Source organism: Aulonocara sp. 'chitande type north' Nkhata Bay, linkage group LG4, assembly GCF_057382095.1.
Source record: "Aulonocara sp. 'chitande type north' Nkhata Bay isolate Kocher_YH1m ecotype deep benthic linkage group LG4, A_spYH_male_GT1.1, whole genome shotgun sequence".
Lineage (NCBI taxonomy): Eukaryota > Metazoa > Chordata > Actinopteri > Cichliformes > Cichlidae > Aulonocara > Aulonocara sp. 'chitande type north' Nkhata Bay.
In genome coordinates, this window is record NC_141347.1 from 783,812 (window position 1) to 804,872 (window position 21,061).

Consider the following 21,061-nt stretch of genomic DNA (forward strand, 5'->3'; position numbering starts at 1 on the left):
TACATTAGTAGGTGAGCACTGCATGAACTAGAAGGATAATTCAAACTATCCTAAAAAATATTTAACCGAAAAGCTATTCTAATCACCATATAATAAGTGTATTAACTATGAGACTAGGCTGTGCGACATGCAGTTAAACACAGTTGCAGTTACAATCTCTCTTTCTTCTGTAACCATTCATCTAAGTGTGTCTTGTAGACAAAGAGATTACAGCAATAATATGTCTCCCAGCATCTCTATGCTGGGAGACATATCTTACCTTCTGAGTGGCTGCATGTGTGTATTGGGGACAGAGTGTGTGTGTGTTCCAATAATCTCTCTCTCCTGGCTGTCACCGCCTGTCGGCCTGCTGCCATGCTGTAATATGCGGGCTGCTCCTTTATCTCTTGCATCACCATTGCCATCATTATGATTTCTGCCTGTGTGTATGTGTGTAAGGGTACGTGTGTGATACTGCATAACTCAGGTGTGATAGATCACCCACTTAGCAGCAGTGGTGAAATATGTGAGTAGTGGATTTTTATCATCCTGGTTGTCAAGAGGAAACTTTCCTCTCAAAAGACTGTCATGCTATTGCTGCTCCTGCAGCTTCTTCGCTAGCTTTGCTGCTGACCTACAAGTCAAAGGGATGGGCTTAAATAGAAAATGAAACACTATTTTTAATGGCAGAAGTTTTATACTTAACCTTCTTTCATGTAGAAAAAGAAACAGTTACTTGTTAATACAACAACATCACACCTGAATGCATAAAGACTACGGCAAAATTAGTTTCATAACCTGGCAATCAAAAAAGTTTACAAAGAAGTGAATATTTTATCTGTATCACATTACTGTGCAAACTGTTTTTTTTTTCTAACACTGGAAACATAGCTTATCATTTGATATATTTATACATAATCTTTTCTGCTTATCCAATTCAGGGTCACAGGGGGCTGGTAGCTATCCCAGCTACCATAGAACTAGAGGTGGGGCACCCTGAACTAGTTACCAGCCTGTCTCAGATAAGGAAATCCATACATGAGACCAGTGGGATTGCTACATAAAATTGTTCGAAATTACCCCTAAGTTACATATTGAATTGAATAAAACTGTATTTTGTGATAAACCCTTTAATTTAGATCCAGTAATGGGCTAAAATGAGATAATCTTTGCATTCTGGAAAATTTCTAACACCCCTATTTTCTATTTATTTATTTGTTGTTGTGATTAAGCATATCAACTAGCTAACAGCATGAACAGGGCAAACAATACTGTAGCAGGGGGATCTAATAATAAATAATAACAAGTCTTCCATTCTAACCACCTTATTGGTTGTATGTCTCTGCCATAGGAGAAGGTAATAATTGCAGGGAACAGAAAAAATCTGTAAAATAAATGATCCTATGGTAAAGACTTTAAATATTTATTTAAATACTAATATTATGTCAATAGTACATTTGGGGAATTATGCAACTGTCCTTCTTCTCTGCTTTTAAAAATATGTACTTATGTAAGTATTTTGAGTCTAATTAAATTACCAAAAAGCCAAGGCCCAATAAACAAACTTAGAGGTGCATTTCACTGATAGTATCATTAACAAAAGAAAAAAATTCTTGTTCAAATCCACTCTTGTTTGATGGACCCTCCTATCCACCCTGACCTACTGTTTATGCTGATTTGGGGGATCTAAAGACAAAGTCACCTGACTTCATCTTTTGTTCCCATGAAAATTGCTCTGGCCACTAGAGGGTCCTGTCACTTGAGCCAAACCAGACATCATTTCAAGGCATTCCTGAAATGACTGATGGTCACATAATTGTTTTCTTTAAAACCCCTTCAACATTTGCTGTGACGCTGTAAGGGTTTAAAACAAAAAAAACCCCAAACCTACCTATTTATTATAATAGGATGTTAAGGTTATTTGAAGCAGGTTGGAAGGATAACCTGCTCTGTATACAGCTCCGGTAAACAAAACTACACTTCTGCTTGTGGTGTCAATGAGTGCAGCTTTTGAATTTCATTTGGACCTGAACATTTGGTTTTAAGAGCAGCTTTTCTATGAGTAACTGTATGATGAGTTTCACTGCTGCGACCCTAGGACATACATGATTTACATATTATTTATAGATGCTGTTCAGGTTACCAGGCACCCAAAAATGAAGAAAGCTAAAAATAAAGAAAGTTTTATTAGAAATAGAAAACACAGAGCCTGTGATGAAGTTATGTGTTTTATTGGCCTCAATATCCACCCTGACCTCCTCCTTATTCCAGTTTTGTGGCTCTGTGACTGTTAATGGATTTCCTCTTTTGTCCTATCATTACTAGGGCCACTGGACCATTCTGTCACTTGAGCCTAACCAGATGCGGTTCTGAAGCATTCCACTGCTGGAATGGCTTATTATATCTTTCATAACTGGAACAGCTTACAAAAAATAAACAAAAAAAACGAAAAGATAATTTCGAGAGTTTTTGAAAACTGTTTGAAACTCTATTTTAGCACAGTTTCAAAACACAAGAAGCTCTCTGCACAACTGTCTGATAAACAGACAGCTATCAGACAGCCTTGTGTTAGATTGGCTAACTCAAAGTTGTCCGTTTTGTTAGACTGCACGGATCGGTTCCTAGATTTGTCTCAAGTTCTGAAACTCGTGTACACATCAAGTTTGTTTGGTATTGCCATACTTTTAGGATTATTTTCAAACCTAATTTTATCATCTGATATGATCAGATGCACTTGTTATTATCTGCTTAAATATACAGCAACATATTTGAAATCATATATCACAGCACATATCCTATAATGCCAGAGAGGGCAACATTTCTAGTATTAGATGAAAGGCATTCAATAATGCCGGTATAGAAAATGACTTGTTACTGTACTTTTTTCCAAAATTGGAAGATTGAAGCTGTTTGTTTTTAATCTTACAATAAGGGACAACATAAGGGATTCACTGAAAGTCTCTCCAACCTGGCAACAGGTAAACTAATGTGCATTCTTGACACAATTACAACACATTTAAACAGTTTTGGGACCTGAACAAAAGGTCTGTCCAGTTTGTTTGAAAGCAATAAATAAAATAAAAATAAGAGGTGATATAAGGAGCAGAGTCATAACTAAAGAAAACAAATGTGTAACTGGGGTTTAGAGTGTGTGCATGCTCTGTCCTTGAGTCACATACATGTGTACAGTGACAGAATCATTTCCACTGTATGTTAATGGTAGGTAAACTACCTTCCATTCAGTCTTGTATGTGAGCCAAAGAGAGGTGAGCAATACCTATGAGGGTGCCATCAATATACTGTTTGTTGTGGATGTGAGAGCAAAGATTGGACAGCTATCCCCCCCCACCCTACACAGACACACACACAATTCTGTATATTGAGTTGTCAAGTGGTAGCCTTGGAGGACACACACCAAACACAAATCACTCTCCGTATGTGCACAAAACTCTCTCATGGACTCGCTTACTAATAGGTCAATAAAGAGCCATTCCATGGGATTACTGGTATTTGCCAAGGGACCAACACAGACAATTGTCAGTCAATTCAACTGCACTAATTAACTGCCACTAAATAGACTGCTGAGTGGTCGACTCATACCACTAACCGGCAGCCAAGAACTGAGAAAAATCAAATAATGATGATGCATCTAAAAATGCATGGTGGAAATACTACGATGTGTTTTATAACATCACACTTAAAAAGGGTGCTCCAGCTTTTTATAAGACATTATAAACTTATCTAGTGGCCAGAGTTGAAGGTAATTAACCTTTTTTGAAATACTATATTAAATAAATTTTTTGTTACCCAAAACACTTTTTTTTTTGCAAAATTCTGAGTTTTCATAAAAAGTCTGTTTAAGATGTCTCTCTGTCACAAGGGGAAATTCCAGATTATGTGATTTGCTTGCTGCAACTTTTAACTGTCCTATGATTAATTTTACCTGTACCTTTGATAGCTGTGTCCATCCCCCTCCAGCTCTGACTTTTCTCTTCTGTTCTCCACTGTTCTCTCACATCACCATTCTGTGTGCAGAGGAACACTACATAATTACTCTGACCTCCAACATTTGACTTCAGTTTGAAGAGTATGAAATGCATAGCTACTACATCTATTGTGAACTTGTATTATTTGCGGGCACTAATAGGCTTCTTATTTTGTTGAAGCTAGGTTAAGATGTGGCTTCATGCTGACAAAGAACACTACAGATGGGATATTTGCTTTGAGAGTGTTGTTGGAGATGTAGAGAGCAGTTCAGGAGAGTTTCACAAAACTTAAAGAAGTCCATTTGTCTTCTTTTTCAGGCTCTTTAGACCACCATGACTTGGATGACAGTGGTGAGGTGTGCGGTAGGAGTGACAGATGGGTTCAAGGTGGGGGTGGGATTACATCAGGGACTGGCTCTGAGCCTCTTCTTGTTCTCAGTAGTGATGGACAGGTTGACAGATGAGGTCAGGCAGGAGTCTCAATGAAGTATGATGTTTGCAAAGGGCATTGTAATTTGTAGTGAGAAGTAGGAAGCAGGTGGAAGGGAGCTTGAAGAGGTGGAGGTATGCACTGAAGAGAAGAGGAATGAAAGTAGAGGCAAGACAGAATACATGTGTGTGAATAGGAGGGAGATAGTTGCCTCAAGGCGTTCAAGGCCCAACACCCTAAAATAATACAGAAAAAACACCAACAATCAAATGACCCGCTTTGAGCAAGTACTTGGGAAGGAAGAAACTGTTGGGAAGGGAAGGGTGGCCATCTGCTGCAAGGGAAGGAAGAGAGGACAAAAGAAAGTTCTGGAAGAGAGCCAGAAATTAATGATTAAATGCAAAGTGCTGTATAATCTCTCAGGCTCTCTCTATGACTTATGACTTTTGTGTTGTGTTGTGATCAAAAAACATCAAGATCCTTTTCTTCTGCATGTCAAGGAAGTTTTTATTAGTGGTTCCCTTACACTTGAGCTCCTTCACTGTTACAAATGGTGACCCTTCAACTTGGTTCTCATTTTGTGAAGAGGAAGAAACTGTGGAAAACTGTTTGATCATAGGTAAATGAACTTTCATCACAGGTAACGTGATGAAAGTCAGGTCAGCTGAAATTGCAGAGGCATAAGAGCTCATTAAGAGACTCAAAGCAGTCCTTTGATACACAAGAAGATCACCTTCATCTCGTTTTCACCTTTTCACTGTTGGTTCTGTTTTTTTTCACCATTTGATATACAAACGATAACAAAATTTTTAAAAAAGCATTAATGACATCACTGTTATGAAAGTATCCACATTCATTGATTTGACTATAACCAAACCACAATTATTTTGGTCCAGTCAATGTCAGGAGATTAAAACCGAAAAAACAGAGTATATTTCAAAACAACAAACGTTGACCAAAGTACTGCAAAATGTTACAGAAGCCAAAAAAAGAGAAATAAAGATCTTGATCCTCAATGATTGTGAACAATAATCATACCCTTTAATGCTATCAAAATGTTAGATTTTTGTCTTTGAAAAATGTTCTTAACATTATTGGCAATCAGGGGATATATATATATATATATATATATATATATATATATATATATATATATATATATATATATATATATATATTTTTTTTTTTTAAGTGCTTCTCTTTTTCTTTAAAATACATGGTAGTGATTGCAAATATTAATAACCTAGATCCCACATGGTTGATAATAAAGTCTCAACTCAAACTGGATCAAAAAAGTGTGAAGAACTGTTTTAAATTTGAATTTAGGCACCATCAGAGCAATCTCATTAGATGATCTAAGATATGTGAGAAACTACTGTCCATTTAGGTCACATGTATGGCATGTTTCAAAAAACAGGAAGAACTGTCTAATAACATACTAACTACATCGCAGATCATGTCTCACTTTTCTGCCTTGGTGCTGTTTGGCCCCAGGTTTGTTGATTGATTTACAACAGCCTGTAGTAGCAATACTTAGAGGTTCTAACATCAGCCAAGTATTCTTTTGGATGTTTCTTCCCTTTTCCAAACATGGAATGTTGAAAAAAAAATGAAAAGAAAAAAAAAACAGTCATGTTGCATTACATTAAAAAAAAAAACTGTGTTAGACGGAATCAGCATGCTGGATCTGTGAATTTGACTTATAGTGACAGGAGTCGTTTGTTTTTTGTTTTTTTAATTAGTTTTTTTCATCATTAATTTCTGTTTTCTGTACACATTTCCTGCAGGATCTGCAATGCATTGCATTTTGGTTGTCAAACATCAGTAAATTGTGAAATGATGATGTCCTGAAAAGGTACAAAAATTATGAAGTAGAAGATCTACTTCTTATTTAACATCATCACTTCACAAATGCAGAAAATGTCAATATCACTTTAATTTCATTAGCAGGTTTATTTAATGTCATCTGATGGTGCTCAAACTTGGAAAAGAAATTAAAAACGAGAATGTCAGCGATGCAGACAATTTCTCTCTCTTTCTCATCAGCTGAAATATGTGTAAATGTTATTAATAAATTCTGTTTAATATCTGCATCAGTGTTTCAGGTTACAGAGTTAATGCAACTATGTAAGCAGTCTCCTCCGTTTCCTTCACTCAGTCAGTGCTTTGCTTTCACCATGTCTCCTATATCATCTTTCATGATTTTCTGAAAGCCCCTCAGATCACACACACACACACACACACACACACACACACACACACACACACACACACACACACACACACACACACACAAAATTGCATCCACGTGCATGTACAGACAAACAGACACACACATATCTCCACTCTTTTCCAGGAATACTGGAGCACAACTTCCTGATTCCGGAGCCATTCGGTTGACAGGAATATTAAAATGAGAGACAGACAAATAAAGAAAACTGAAGAAGAAGCATCTAAAATCAGACTGATACATTTCTTTGAAGAAGGGATTAAAGTTACAGTCAATCACAGTTAATCAGCTTTCTGTTTTGTCTCTGCATCTTAATGCTACCTTTTAACCTATTTTAATTTAGTCCTAGATAGACACCACAAAAAATGCAAACACTCAGAAACATAAACAGACAGTCAGAGGTAGTTTGGTGCTGAGCTTATAACTAAGACTCTCTGCCTTACCTGAGACAAGCCTCACAGCTCACCTGCCCTCCCAGCTAGAGACTCTGGTAAGTGGAAAAAGATAATCAGAAAAGCGACCCTAACCCTTTAACTTCATATTTCATATTTCAACAGGTTTGCACATTTATTTCATTTTTTTTCCAGGACAGCAAAAATGACCAATAATACAGGTCAGTGGGCAGCAGTAACATTCTATAAATTCCAACCTAACCTACACACCTGCTGCTCATATACTTATCAAGCTGCCAGTATTTAAGAAGCAGCTCTAGCCACTACTCTTTGCCAGATTGGTACCAATGGTGGTGGAAGTTGGGCTCCTAAATGTTCCCTGTGTGTTCTTGAAATTTTAATGTTCCTGTTTCTCTGTTCTGCAGAAACCTCTCTGGGTTTCCTCAAGTGTTGTCATTTCCTGTGGGAAAACGTAACTTTTGCCTCGGTACTGGTCTGATGCTCTCTGGAAGAATTTGCTCAGAACTCAGCTGGTACCTGGTACAGGCAGATAACTCATCTGCCTGTCTGTACCACTGTTGTCACCCACATGAGGAAGCTTGACCAGGGTATCCATCACCCTGTATCTCTCAACTAAGCACTAGGACCAATTCATATTCAAGTCCTCACCTTTCATCAAATGAACTGCAAGGCAGAAATTCACGCAAGAGACTTGGTTTGAACATTTTTACATTTTTGAAATTCAATTCAATTTTATTTATATAAAGCCAAATCACAACAACGATCACCTTAAGGCACTTCATACCTGTAAGTTAACATCCTCGTTAACCTACAATAATGCAGAGAAAACAGAGAACCCCAACAATCATATGGCCCCCCTATTAGCAAGCACTTTGGTGACAGTAGTAAGAATGAACTTGCTTTTAACAGGAAGAACCTCCAGCAGAACCAAAAACTAGTTTGTTTCGCGTCACTCTGAGACAGGATGCTTCTAATTCTAGAGACATTGTTCAAATGGAAGAAAGCATCCCTACATACATGTTTAATATGTGCATTGAAGGACATATCCTGGTGCTTTCAGGCTAAAACTCTTTAACACACATTAAACAACTTACATTTATATAGTACTTTTACACTTTTACTAGCCAAAGCCACGATTTAAAGATTTACATTCATAGATTGCTTGTAAATACTACTGCTGCACAATGCTTTTCCTACCACAAATTCACTTCTTTCACTATGTCAGCTGTCTTCCTTTCAGCCTGTATAGTGTTTAACAACACACTATATTTTTTTTCAAACAGAAGAATAGGAAGGAATAATATAAATATAAATATTTTCAAATTGGTCAAAGAAGTCCAGACGCCTTTCTTTCCAAGCTCATTAGACAATTTTCATGTTACCACTTATCAGGATTACCATGTTAGGGTAAGTGACACAAGATAACAGATGGATATCTTTGTAAAGTTGAACCCTATAGTGCAGGCTCCAGGGGGAGCCTGCACTATTTCTGTGAAGGCAAACAAGTATACCTATTGACCCAAAATAGTCTCATAGTCACAAACTACTGGTTTATTTACAAGGACACAAGTTTGATATTGTTACATATAGTCCCAGAAATTCATAGTAGTGGTTCCAAAGAGCAACTAAGCCCGCTTGAGACTGAGTAGGGGGCACATAGATTTTTTACCAAACAGGCTGAAAAACTTACATTTCGTTTTCATATATTTTTTTCATTGGGCCTAAAAAGCTACTTAATGGGCTTTTATGGAAGACTATGGTCTGGTGTCTTGAACCAGTGGCTCTTTTGGCCATCTGAAGAAACACTTTATACTTTTGGCAAAAAAAATAAAATAAAATAAAAAGAAATTGAATAAAGAAGCGAACACTTATTTTAACATTCAGTTTTATTTTTGATTGCTGTAAGTGATTCATCACATTTTTTAGTAATAAAACTATATATCCCTAATAGCAAATTTAAAATAGATTTATCCTAAAATAGGATTTAAGTTAGTTAAATTAAAAAAAGTGTCTGTTTTTAGAGAAATGTTTTATAGAAAACATTGTCTTAAGAAAATATTGTATTAAGTGTCAAGTCATCTCCATTCACTCCAGTGGACCATTTCTTTATTGCAATAGTAGATCATGGACCCTTTCAGTAGTTCATGGAGGTTAGTGCCATACAGTAGCTATTCCACTGAGATATAGCATTACAGAATGTTTAGATGCAGTTTTAATAAGTAAAACAAGACCATATGTTAACATCACATGTAAATCAAATTAAAACATGTTAGTGGAACAGTAAATTAGGAGTTTTGTGTTAATTAATGCCAGAATAGGCTAGCAAACACAATAACAACATTTTTAACATTACAAAATTAACAATGGCTTCAGTTGACTGAGTGAAATATTAGTCATTTTAGCATGTCGTTTTCTGGCCCATTTAAATAACTGTACCCACTGAGTATAACCTACTGTGTTTAAATGATAACTACAACAATCAGGGAAACAGCTACATTTTTTTGTGAAATTTGGCTGTAAATAATATGCGAGAGCATATTTGAGAGATTTTGTAAGCATTTCAGGCTTTGTGGTCTGTTGTTGGGGTTTTTTTTGTATTATATTGGAGTTCAGGCCCAGAAGAGTTGAGGTGGAGGACCCAAATGAGACTGAAAGCACAAAGTAGATTTTAAAAAAGCCCAAAAGTCTGAAAAAATGAATCAAATGGCAAATGGTAAATGGCCTGTATTTATATAGCGCTTTACTAGTCCCTAAGGACCCCAAAGCGCTTTACATATCCAGTCATCCACCCATTCACACACACATTCACACAAAAGGCTAAATGGGAATTAAACTGAATACACAACAACACTCACTTCTTTCTTCACCACGGCAGACTGGTACAATGTTCACATTACTGCAGGAACAGTAATGTTATCCAGTCTATCTACTAATCTCCTGTTCGCCTGTCCCCCTACTTGTGTTTAAAATCCTAAAATACTTAAACTCCTACACTTGGGGGAGCAAATCATCCCTGACTCAGCATGGGTATTCCACCCTTTTTCAGCTGTGCACCATGGTTTCAAACATAATATGCACTGTTGTTGATTATTTACCTGCCGCATTAACGGGAGAGGACGTGCAAACGTTACCGCTGCTGCTGGGTTGAGATTCACGAGTCCAGAGCGGAATTAAAAACACGACATTCATTTAAGGTAATCGTGTGTTTTTTGCATATTCGTAGTGTTTCCTCCCTTAAATGAAATATCTACTTTGCAAGTTGCCCCGTTGTCATCCGTTCTCGTAAAGTATAACCAAACTTTTGAGCGTTTGAGCCGCTTAGGTACCTTGTTTCCTGCCAGGTAAATGACACTCCGCAACGTGGTGACCTCATTCGGGGCGACTGGAATCGATAAGGGAATCGTTTGCAAAAATGGCAAACAATTCCAAGGAATTGAAACAGTGGGAACCGGTTCTCAACAAGAACCGGGTTTCGATACCCATCCCTACTGAGAACTGCTCCAGTGTGAGCTGGAGGCTACGCCTGGTGAAGCCAACAGAATCACATCATCCACAAAAACGTGAGACGAGATCCTGAGGCCACCAAAGTGGAATGCTTTCCCCACTTGGCTATGTCTAGAAATTCTGTCCTTAAAATTTAAGAACAGAATTGGTGACAAAGCGGAGCCCTGATGGAGTCACTGGGAATAATTATGGCTGACTGCCAGCAATTCAGACCAAGAGCTTAATACAGTTAATGGCTGATACCAACAAACTACAGCACATACTCTCCCATAGTACCTCCCATAGTAGCTCAGTTAAATGGAGTGAAATGTCTACAAAATACATGTGTTGGCCAGAGGGGCCGATGGCGCGATATGGCAGCCTCGCTTCTGTCAGTCTGCCCCAGGGCAGCTGTGGCTACAACTGTAGTTTGCCTCCACCAGTGTGTGAATGTGAGAGCGAATGAATAGTGGTATTGTAAAGCGCTTTGGGTGCCTTGAAAAGCACTATATAAATCCAATCCATTATTATTATTATTATTATTATTATTATTATTATTATTATTATTATTATTATTATGTAGCCTAGTCAGGTAAACTCACATGTAGACTTGAATATGTCAAAGGTATTCCTTCTATGACAGGTATAGGTAGTGGCAGCCACAGATCCATGTAGCTGCCTCAACAATGGAGGTGTGAAACATGTTTAATTTAGACTTGATGTTCCTAGCCTCCCTCATAATGTCTTTGAAGTTCTGCAAGACTTGGAAATTGAAGATTTTGTGGTCAGGGGTCTCTGTCAGACACTCCCTTATCATATGATTGAACGCTTACTATACATTTGGGAGGGCCTCTCCAGCATCCTCCCACACCACTCTACCTCACTATCATGTGGTGCTCATTGAGAGCTCATCTAATGATGGGATTCCAAACTCAATCAGGGAGTCCTGGTGCCACATGCACTTTTGAAAATCCTTATGTTCAAACATGGTGTTCATTATGGACAAACTGTAACAATAACACAATACCACTCAGGTTCAGATCAGGCACCCATTCCTGCTAATGTTATCTACATGGGGCGATCGTGGCTCAAGAGTTGGCAGTTCGTCTTGTAATCGGAAGGTTCCTGGTTCGAGCCCCGGCTCAGACAGTCTCAGTTGTTGTGTCCTTGGGCAAGACACCCCACCCATTGCCTACTGGTGGTGGCTAGCAGCTGTGGCTACAATGTAGCTTGCCATCGCCAATGGGTGAATGACTGAATGTAGTGTTAAGCGCTTAGGGGTCCTTAGGGTCTAAGTAAAGCGCTATACAAGTACAGGCCATTTACATGAGTGAAGAAGAACTGGAGTGTCCAGGAGGGGCACTGTAGGAGCCATTTTTTGTTTTGTTACCTAATGTGTGCCACTAGGGGTCACTTTTTGTGTTTTACTGTATGGTGTGTTTATGAGACTGTATTTAACCTCCTAGGACCTGGCGTCCACATATGTGGACATCACATTTTGGGTTATTTAGACCAAAATACTGAATTTTGCTCTACAAGGGCCTGATATCCACTGACGAGGACATTATAGTGCTACTGTTCTATCAAAATTTTAAATGAATATCCTCATATGTGGCTCTCATTTTTCTTAAAATCAAAAATAAGGCAAAAAAAAAAAAATCTGGTAATTCTTTGTTTTTACATTCATCGGGCCCCAATATGTCCAAATATCAAAGAGAAATGAAAAATGCATGCAGTGGAAGAGTTCGGGTCTTAGGAGGTTAAGGTAGACACACATAATTAGTGTCAGGTGTTATTGGTCAGAAAGAGCAAACAGTCTGTGACCACTGCGCTGTTGTCATTTATGATAAATGACACTGGATAAAAAGAACTGTTGAACAACAAATACAACCAATGGAATACAATAAAGATGTTAAATTGACAAGATGAGTATGGCTGGAGTTATTGGAGTGTGGCAAGTTTCATTCATAACAGTGGCATCGCGTTCAAGGTTCAAGGTTCTTTATTTGTCACATGCATAGTTATACAAGTATAACACACAGTGAAATGTAGCCTGACACGCTCCTCGACATGTGCAAAAATGGGGGGGGGGGGGGGGGGGGGGGGTGTAGAGGAAGAACATTATATATATATATATACATACATATAGTATATACACTGGGTGAATGTGCAGTAGTAGCAGCAAGCAGGTGAATTCTGTACATTAATATGAATAGACATCTGACTATTTTACAGGATAGACAATATAAACATATTTAAAATTAAAGGAATTGAAATGTACATTGTGCCTTGGTTTAGAGTGTCTGGAAGAGAGTCCTGTCTCAGTCAATTATAGATGATGTGAGAGGGCGGGTGTGTGTGTTTAGGGCACGGATGGCTTGGGGATAGAAGCTCCTCTTGAGTCTCTCTGTCCTTGCCCGGAAGATGCGGAACCTTCTACCAGATTGCAGAAGTTGGAACAGTTTGTTGCCTGGATGGGACGGGTCCTTCAGTATCTGCGCTGCTCTAGTCCGGCATCTCCTGGTGTAGGTGTCCTGAAGCGGGGGGAGAGCAATCCTGCATCAGCGTTCTGCTGTACGGATCACTCTCTGGAGAGCTTTTTGGTCCTTCACACAGCTGTTCCCAAACCACGATGTCATGTTCTGTGTGAGGATGCTCTCCACAGCGCCTGTATAGAAAATCCTGAGGATCTTTGGAGAGACCCTGAACTTCCTCAGTTGTCGTAGGTGATACAGGCGCTGCCTAGCCTTTTTGGTCTGGACCTGAATGTGGGCAGCCCATGTCAGGTCTGAGGAGATGTGGACACCAAGATACTTGAAGGACTGCACCCTCTCCACTGGAGCTCCATTGATGATGATGGGCTTGTAGTCTCTGTGCTGACCCCTTCTGAATTCCACCACCAGCTCCTTGGTCTTGCTGACGTTCAGCTGGAGGTGGTTGTCCTGGCACCACGATGCCAGATTCTTCACTTCATCCATGTAGGCCGCCTCATCGTTGTTGGAGATGGCACCCAACACCACTGTGTCGTCAGCAAACTTCACAATGGTGTTGGAGCCATGGGTGGCCACACAGTCTGAAGTGTAGAGGGAGTAGAGCAGTGGCGAGAGGACACATCCCTGAGGTGCTCCTGTGTTGATGGTGATGCTGTTGGAGAAGCACCTGCCCACCCTCACCACCTGAGTTCTGCCAGTGAGGAAGTCCAACACCCACCATCGAACACCTCAGTGGCTTCAAGCATAGGTTTAGCCGCTGCTTGATACACCCAGCAGCTCTGTGAAGGCTGAGTGTATCAAGCTGAGTAACAGTGCTTCTACAGTGTTACTCAGCATGGAAGCACGGATTATATCTATATTTATACATCTGATGCTATATCTCAACCTCATCCTCTTGCTCAAGCTCCATCCCCACCAGAGAGGTGATGTTCTATGTCCCAAGAGTCAGCCTCAACAGCCAGAGATTGGATTGCCAGGCCTTCACTGCTTCGCTGCCCAACACATGTTGCACCTGACCCATATGTGACCCATGTTGTGCCTTATGTGGGTGGTGAGCAATGAGGAGTAAGAAAGAAATACAGGTTGATCACAACTGCCTTAGTGAATGAATTATATTAGCCAATTTTTACTATAATTTGGTGGAATGGTAAGTGGTGGTTTAGTTGAAGCTAAATAAAAAAGAGCTGTGGCTTCACTTTCCTCGTGTTTTAATTTTCTGTGTTTATTCAAAAATAGTAGTACTTTTTACTTAGTTTGCACATTTACACCTGCTTACTAGATCATGTGGCATTATCATGTGTTAACCAGGTACAAACCTGCACAAAAAACTAACATTACAGAATTACATGGATGTAAAAAACTAAACATGGGGACACAGTCGAGTTTGACCAGTTGACCCCGCTCTCTCTCTTTTTCTTTCCTTTAGGCTCTCCACCACCCAGGCAGCGGTGTAGGCGTCATTTAATCTTTTTCTTGTCCTGGTCTATTCCTGCAGACATCCTGCCCACTCATTCTGCCTCTCTTTCCTTTCAGCCCCTCACTGATGATTAACCTCCCTCCTTGTCGCTCGCCCACGCCGCTCGTTCTGATTTCGTCATAGCGGCACGGCTGCAGTACGCCTGCTGTCAGGCACTTCACACAGGCTCTGGAGGGGAAAAATTGATGATGGGTTCATTGGAGGCAGTTATAATGGAGGCTAATGACCAATGAGAATGTGTCCAGGCTGTGAAGTACACACTTGAGGAACAAATGTTTAATACATATGAATGTAAGAAATGAAGAGATGTTGTTCCCCTTTCTCCTTGAAAGAATATAACAAAAACATAGAAAGACTAAAATGAATTAAAAGTCCTATTCTGAAACATTTCCACTGAAAAGACTTCTTCCAAAAAACCTCAACGATTGCACAGTTGTAGACCGTTGATATATACACATGTACACACACGCACACACAGAAAGTACATTGTGTTGTCATCCTTGCTTCCTGCTCTGCTAGACCAGCAGGATTTGGCCCACTAAAATGCCTCCTGTCTACTTTAACCTCATTTGTGTAACAGATCAGTTCATTCATTCAATTAGCACACACTCACACACGGGCACCTGCACATGCACATTCACTCATCGGAAATCTATGGCTTCCCAATGCAATTGTTGAAAAGTAAACTGACTCCCATAAGTCCCTTGCAATTGAGCTTTCTGATCAATAGGAGCCCTTTAATCCATAGAGAGATTTTTTCTGTCCTGTCGAGAGAAATGTTTGTTATAAAAAACAGCTAACTTTACCCCAAAATGGCTAAACGTGTTCCTAGTGTTTAAGTTATATTTTATGTGATATATGTATGTGTGTATTAGTTGGCTCATAAATACGCATTCTGTAAGTGCATAAGTGGCTGTTACAGGAAGACAACGAGTCAGTACACCATCCACATACAGATAAATGTCAGAGCTGAACAGCTGGTGCTCAGCACAGTGTCACGCCTTATCCAGTAATTTGCTCATCACATATTGCATTGTAGCTAATAGTTGATCTCTAGTAGACACTGCATGTAACCTAATTCATTTTTTTCAAGTATTTTTTGTAGACCTGTTCACAACAACAGTCATCCCATTATCGGTATGCTGTAAGATAAGACAATGCAATATTTTGGAAAACCAAATATTGTATTCCTTTAAGCAAACACGTGCAGAGGTGGGGAAGAAGAACTCCCTTAGCACCAGATTCAGAGAGGAGCAGCCATCTGTTGTGGACAGTTGGGGTTTGAGGGACAAGAAAATACAGAAAAGACATATATATTTACTACACTATCCTATGTCAATGAACAGTTTTTTGCTGTCATTGGTAGTTGCTTCAGTTCTTCATCCCAAACTTAAGATGTGTTTTACCTGACACCACTCCTCATCAACACAAGTGACAGAATTGTTATTAACATGCCAAGGATAAATGAAGTCAATTACTGTTTCTTAATGTAAAGTTGTTTTCACACATGAACTTCTGTCAATTTGTGGAAAATCAGGTTGAAACACTTTCCATAGATGCCTTTCCTCACATTTAAAGAGTCTCCCTTTACAGTATTGCATATACGCCATGTGGTGAGGGAAAGAGAGCTATCTAAGTAGAGTATGCAGTAAGTCAGAACTAGAGTCTTCAATGCTGAAATCTAATTTTGAAATAGATGATTGTAATTTGTGTCACCTGAGGGGTTTTTTACAGAGCAGCTGAGGTGGCGCAGGGTTTAGGAAGCCTTCAAACACTAAGGAGCTATGTTAAAAGATAATTCTAAGTTCTTTCAATATGGACCCTATATTACTTGCTACAAATAAGCACAATAACATGAACAAGGTTTATTTTGAAGAAATTTAAATGAGAACAAACAGTTACATCACATACCAAACTAAACACATTTCCTGTTTTAGCACTCTCTTTGTCTATTGGTTTTATTGTTACATGCTCAGTGTTATTGTAATGCCTGCTTCCAAAAAAGGGAGCTATATCACTGTCTTTTTTCCGTCCACATATACAGTAGGTTTGGATATACCCAAAGGCTCAACAGTGGACTGTGAATTATCACTGACTTTGATGTGGTGTTGTTCTGTGTTTCTGAATTACAATTTATACTGGAGTGCAATGTTATACTAGCTGAGCATGGACAAAACTATAATAAATTTGATTTTTTTTTATTGTGTAGTAGATGTAGAACCAGTATTACTTGTTGTATTAATATTTAATAAAGGGATAGTAGCATGGTACCAGTGTACTGTATTTAGTTTGTTTAGTTTCAGTCTTCTTTCTTTGAGCTTTTTGCAGGAAGGAGGTCTGGAAGCTGCAGGCCGGCTCACAGGTCCTCTTTTATTCTCTGCCTCTCTCTTTGCTCTGACAGATCCGTGCTGATATCAGATTGATGGGCCGGTTTGATTGAAGTCTCTTTGTCGTGCTAATGTCACCGCGAGTGATGGATGAGGCAAATGGGCCAACTCAACGCGCGTGCGTGCAAACTCGACTCCAGAACCGAAAGAAAGAGCCTCTCCCCTCCTCCCGTACACACACACACACACACACACACACACACACACACACACACACACACACACACACACACACACACACACACACACACACGGCTTCCCTCGATCCCGTGACCAGCTAACAAACTTCTGGCCTCCGGTCACCATAGGCGACGAGCCACGTGACCTGCCATGGAGGTAAGAAAAGGAGTGACACGGTAAAACGGAGAGAGGGAGACAATTGAAGAGCAAGAGCCAGAGAAAATTGAAGAATTTGAAGAAAAAAGACAGACTTTAGGAAGACTGGGTGTAACCTGTGTGAAGCTGAAAATGTGACTGTATTCTTTTCAGTCCTCTCCCGTTGTTTTCCACTGTCACTGACGAGCCTTTGAAACACAGGTTGAGTTACTGATAGAGTAGGGCCTTTAAAACACACACAAACTGCAGCAGACCACATGTGTTTCTGGTTTGGAGAAGTAAAGCCTTCGCATTTTTTCATTCACATTGGAAATGTCTACAGTTTTTTATTTGTAATGTAATTTTGTCGCGACTTTTTTTTTATTACTTTAAGGGTTTTTCAATTAAAAAACCAACACGATTTTTGTACTGCTTTTTGCACACAACAAGGAGATTCTATATCATACTGCCGACTATAGGAACAACTTTCAAATGGATTTTTTAGTTATTTGATTTTTGCTTTTCAACGAATTTCTATTAACCTCGGTCGTGTTTCTTGCTGATAACAAGTCGAGACATTTTACCAATTCCCTGGTGCTTCGAGTCTGCATGGACAACATGAACTCCTTTGTGGAATACTCTATTTGTAACCGACAACCAACTGGCATTTATTCTGCGTCTAAATCTGGATACCACCATCATCACCTGCACCATCACCTTCCCCTGGATCAGCGTCAGGGATTCCCCGTGAGCATCCAAACAGGCCTCAGCGGTTCTCCTGTCCCCGGGTCCAGAAATGACAACAGAGACGTAGGAGCGAGTTATACCGCGGATGGAGGGATGTACGTGGGCGTTGGGGCGGACACCGCCAGCGGAGGAGTAAGTCAGCATCATCAGCAACATCCTCCTCAACATCACGAACAGCATACGCACAGCGGCTACCAACATCCAACACATCACAATCACCCTCAGCTTCACCAGAGCCAAAGCCTGCAGAGTGTAATACCTTCTCCTTATAGTAACGGCTGCAACACGGGGGCCTATGTGGGCCAGGCATGCACCACAAACTCGGAGTATGTTGCTGCCACAGGCGCACCAAACTCCGTCCATCCGCAGTATTTCATGGAGGATTCTTTGGCCTCCACCTACTGTCATCAATCAAGCTTCCACAACTCGGCCTCAACCGTCGGCCCCAGTTACAGCTCTCTTACCGGGGTCTACTGCGGGCCTCAGCGCACCCTTGCTGGGTCACAGTACCCGCAGCAGATCGGTGGGGGGGTTCTTGACGCAGGAGGCTACCTGGAGCTTTCGCCTGGGGGAGGCTACGGGGAGCTGCCGGTATCTCAGGATCGTGAAAGAGGGGACGATGAGGTCCAGCAGGCCGGGCAGGGGCAGACCTTCGACTGGATGAAGGTGAAGAGAAATCCACCGAAGACAGGTGAGAGAGGGTTCACTTATCCGTTTAACGTCTTAATAAAACCTTATCGTGAGATTAAGTCTGCAGTCCGTCAAAAGTTTCGTATAATATTATGGCATGTTTTTCATATGAAATGCAGTCAAAAATAAATGCACGAATAAACAAACAGAGCGGGGGAATTCGTTTTAAGACGGTCAATGAGGAGTGAATGTAGCTTGAATGCAGTCAGGAGCATAATTTGTAGATCAGAACTTTATGGTACAGAGAACAACATTGTTTGATCGAAATGATTTTTACAACATTATTTTATCCTTTCAGAGAAAATACATCATATTTTTACTACTACTTTCTTTGTGCGGATGGCAGGCTTTTATTTTTTTTATTATTATTTTTTACTTATCTTAATTACTCAATTCGTCAAAGAAGAGGAAAGAGAGAAAGAAAAAAATAACAGTTGTGGTTTTCCAACATAAATAAGGCCCATAATGAATTACAGCAATTCGTTGTTGCGAGCACTTAAAAAGAAGACAGAAGTTCCCATATAAAAAAAAGATTGCTCGTTAATACCATCCAGCACGACTAATGGTCACAGATAAATTAGGCCTTTAAATAATTTCACTTTAAATAACTGGTAGAACAGATGTTGAAAAACTGATATATGAATACACTGTATTTTTATTAACAGAGTGCTTTGTTGCATTTAGGAACGCTTTGGACTTTATTACTGTGACACAGTTAATTGAATGGCACTAAAAGTACAAATCAGAGTCGTTTTCGGACTTCACTATGCAGTCGTATCTGTAGATACTTTGGTCTGGGTCAGCTGAGCCCAGGAGTGTGAGCTCTCTCTCTCTCTCTCTCTGTGTGTGTGTGTGTGTGTGCGTGTGTGTGTGCGTGTGTGTGTGTGTGTGTCTTAATGATTACAGCAGACAGGTTATTTCTCCGTTGGAAGTCTTTCCTGCTTTGTTATCTTTAAAAGCAGCCCCTCTATTAACCAGCTCCACCACCAACACCGACACCCCCGTGCTGGTTCTCCATCCCTCCTTAGGCCCACTGATGTCCTTCACTGCTTGTGTTTTTTAAACCTCATCTTTGTGATGCACTTTGTATTTATTTTGATGTAATTTAATAAATTATGGATATCAAACCACAAACCAAACTCTGACTAAAGCTAAATATATCTCTATTTTCTAATTAATATCGAACACATCTAGCTCCAGTAACAACGAGCGTTTTTCTCATTACACGTACAAGTAAAACATAAAACATTCGTCTAACAGCTTGTCCATCTCTTTCGCAGTCAAAGTGGCCGACTACGGTCTTGCCCACAACAACGCCATGCGCACCAACTTCAGCACGAGGCAGCTGACGGAGCTGGAGAAGGAGTTCCACTTTAGCAAGTACCTGACGCGAGCGCGGCGCGTGGAGATCGCCGCCACGCTCGAGCTCAACGAGACGCAGGTGAAGATTTGGTTCCAGAACAGACGCATGAAGCAGAAGAAGCGCGAGCGGGAAGGCGCCACCGCGTCTGCGCGGCCATTCTCCTCCTCTTCCGGTACCGGCAGCAGCTTGAACAAGGAGCTGGAAGACACTGACCGCTCTTCCGCGTCTACGTCTCCAGGCGCGTCCCCGAGCTCGGAGACGTAATCTGGCTTTGTACCACTGTGATACACCCATCAACCCATTCTTAAAAGACTGCCTGTTGAACAGATTTTCTAAGTCCCAGAATTCTATAATGGCCGACCACCCATTCAGATGGACTTTTATGCCTCATGTACATGAACATGGAGAAAATAAGTTCTCAGTGCATTTTAGGGAAAGAAAAAATGTATATTAGTGACATAATTGACAGTTACATACAGTAAGTGCACTGATTTGACAAACTAATGGCACTTATGCCATGGAGATAACAGAAAATGCATAAAAATATCTGATTATAGATTTTGATACAAACTGGATGAGGGGAGCAGTTAATGTTGGGTCTTTTAGTGAAACTCATTCATGTAGATGATGATAATGACGATGGCATCATCTTTATATGATCAATCTTTCAGTCTGATGGGGGGGGGGGGGGGGGCGTACAGTTCTTTTGTTAATAGTTTAATATTGTTTTGGGGGGGAAAATCTATTTTAGTCATTCTGTTATAGCATTTAACTTTCTATATTTAAAAAAGTCAATCCCATAAAATTTGCTTTTACTATGTCACTAAAACTCACCTAAAAGCCTTCATGAATGCTGCAAATGTAAATGATCTCGGGGAGATATATACAAAACTGTGAAGATGATGATGTGGGTTCTGAGCTATGTTGGTAACACAGGAAGCCTAATGATGAGAATATAGTGCTATCTGGTACACTTTGAACATACTTTTTTCCCTGTTTCTTACTGTTTCTAGTGTTGGCCTACATGTGTCTTCCTATGCAGCTATGGTCTTTGCACTATGTGACTACA

The 21,061-nt window shown here is 40.0% G+C and overlaps 2 protein-coding genes across 2 annotated transcripts in view; both read left to right on the forward strand.

Moving 5' to 3' along the window:
- hoxb3a (homeobox B3a) overlaps window positions 1-14,927 on the forward strand; it is a 108,619-nt gene extending 93,692 nt beyond the window's left edge. The window contains exon 6 of the mRNA XM_086287840.1: window positions 14,547-14,927. The gene's annotated coding sequence lies outside the window, so the exon portion shown is untranslated. The remainder of the gene's footprint in view (window positions 1-14,546) is intronic.
- A 2,873-nt stretch (window positions 14,928-17,800) lies between these two features.
- hoxb1a (homeobox B1a) lies at window positions 17,801-20,256 on the forward strand. The gene is made up of 2 exons (XM_086290491.1): window positions 17,801-18,630; window positions 19,910-20,256. The coding sequence occupies exons 1-2, from the start codon at window positions 17,802-17,804 to the stop codon at window positions 20,254-20,256; spliced, it is 1,176 nt and encodes a 391-aa protein (XP_086146617.1). The 5' UTR covers window position 17,801.
- The last annotated feature ends 805 nt before the right edge of the window (window positions 20,257-21,061 follow it).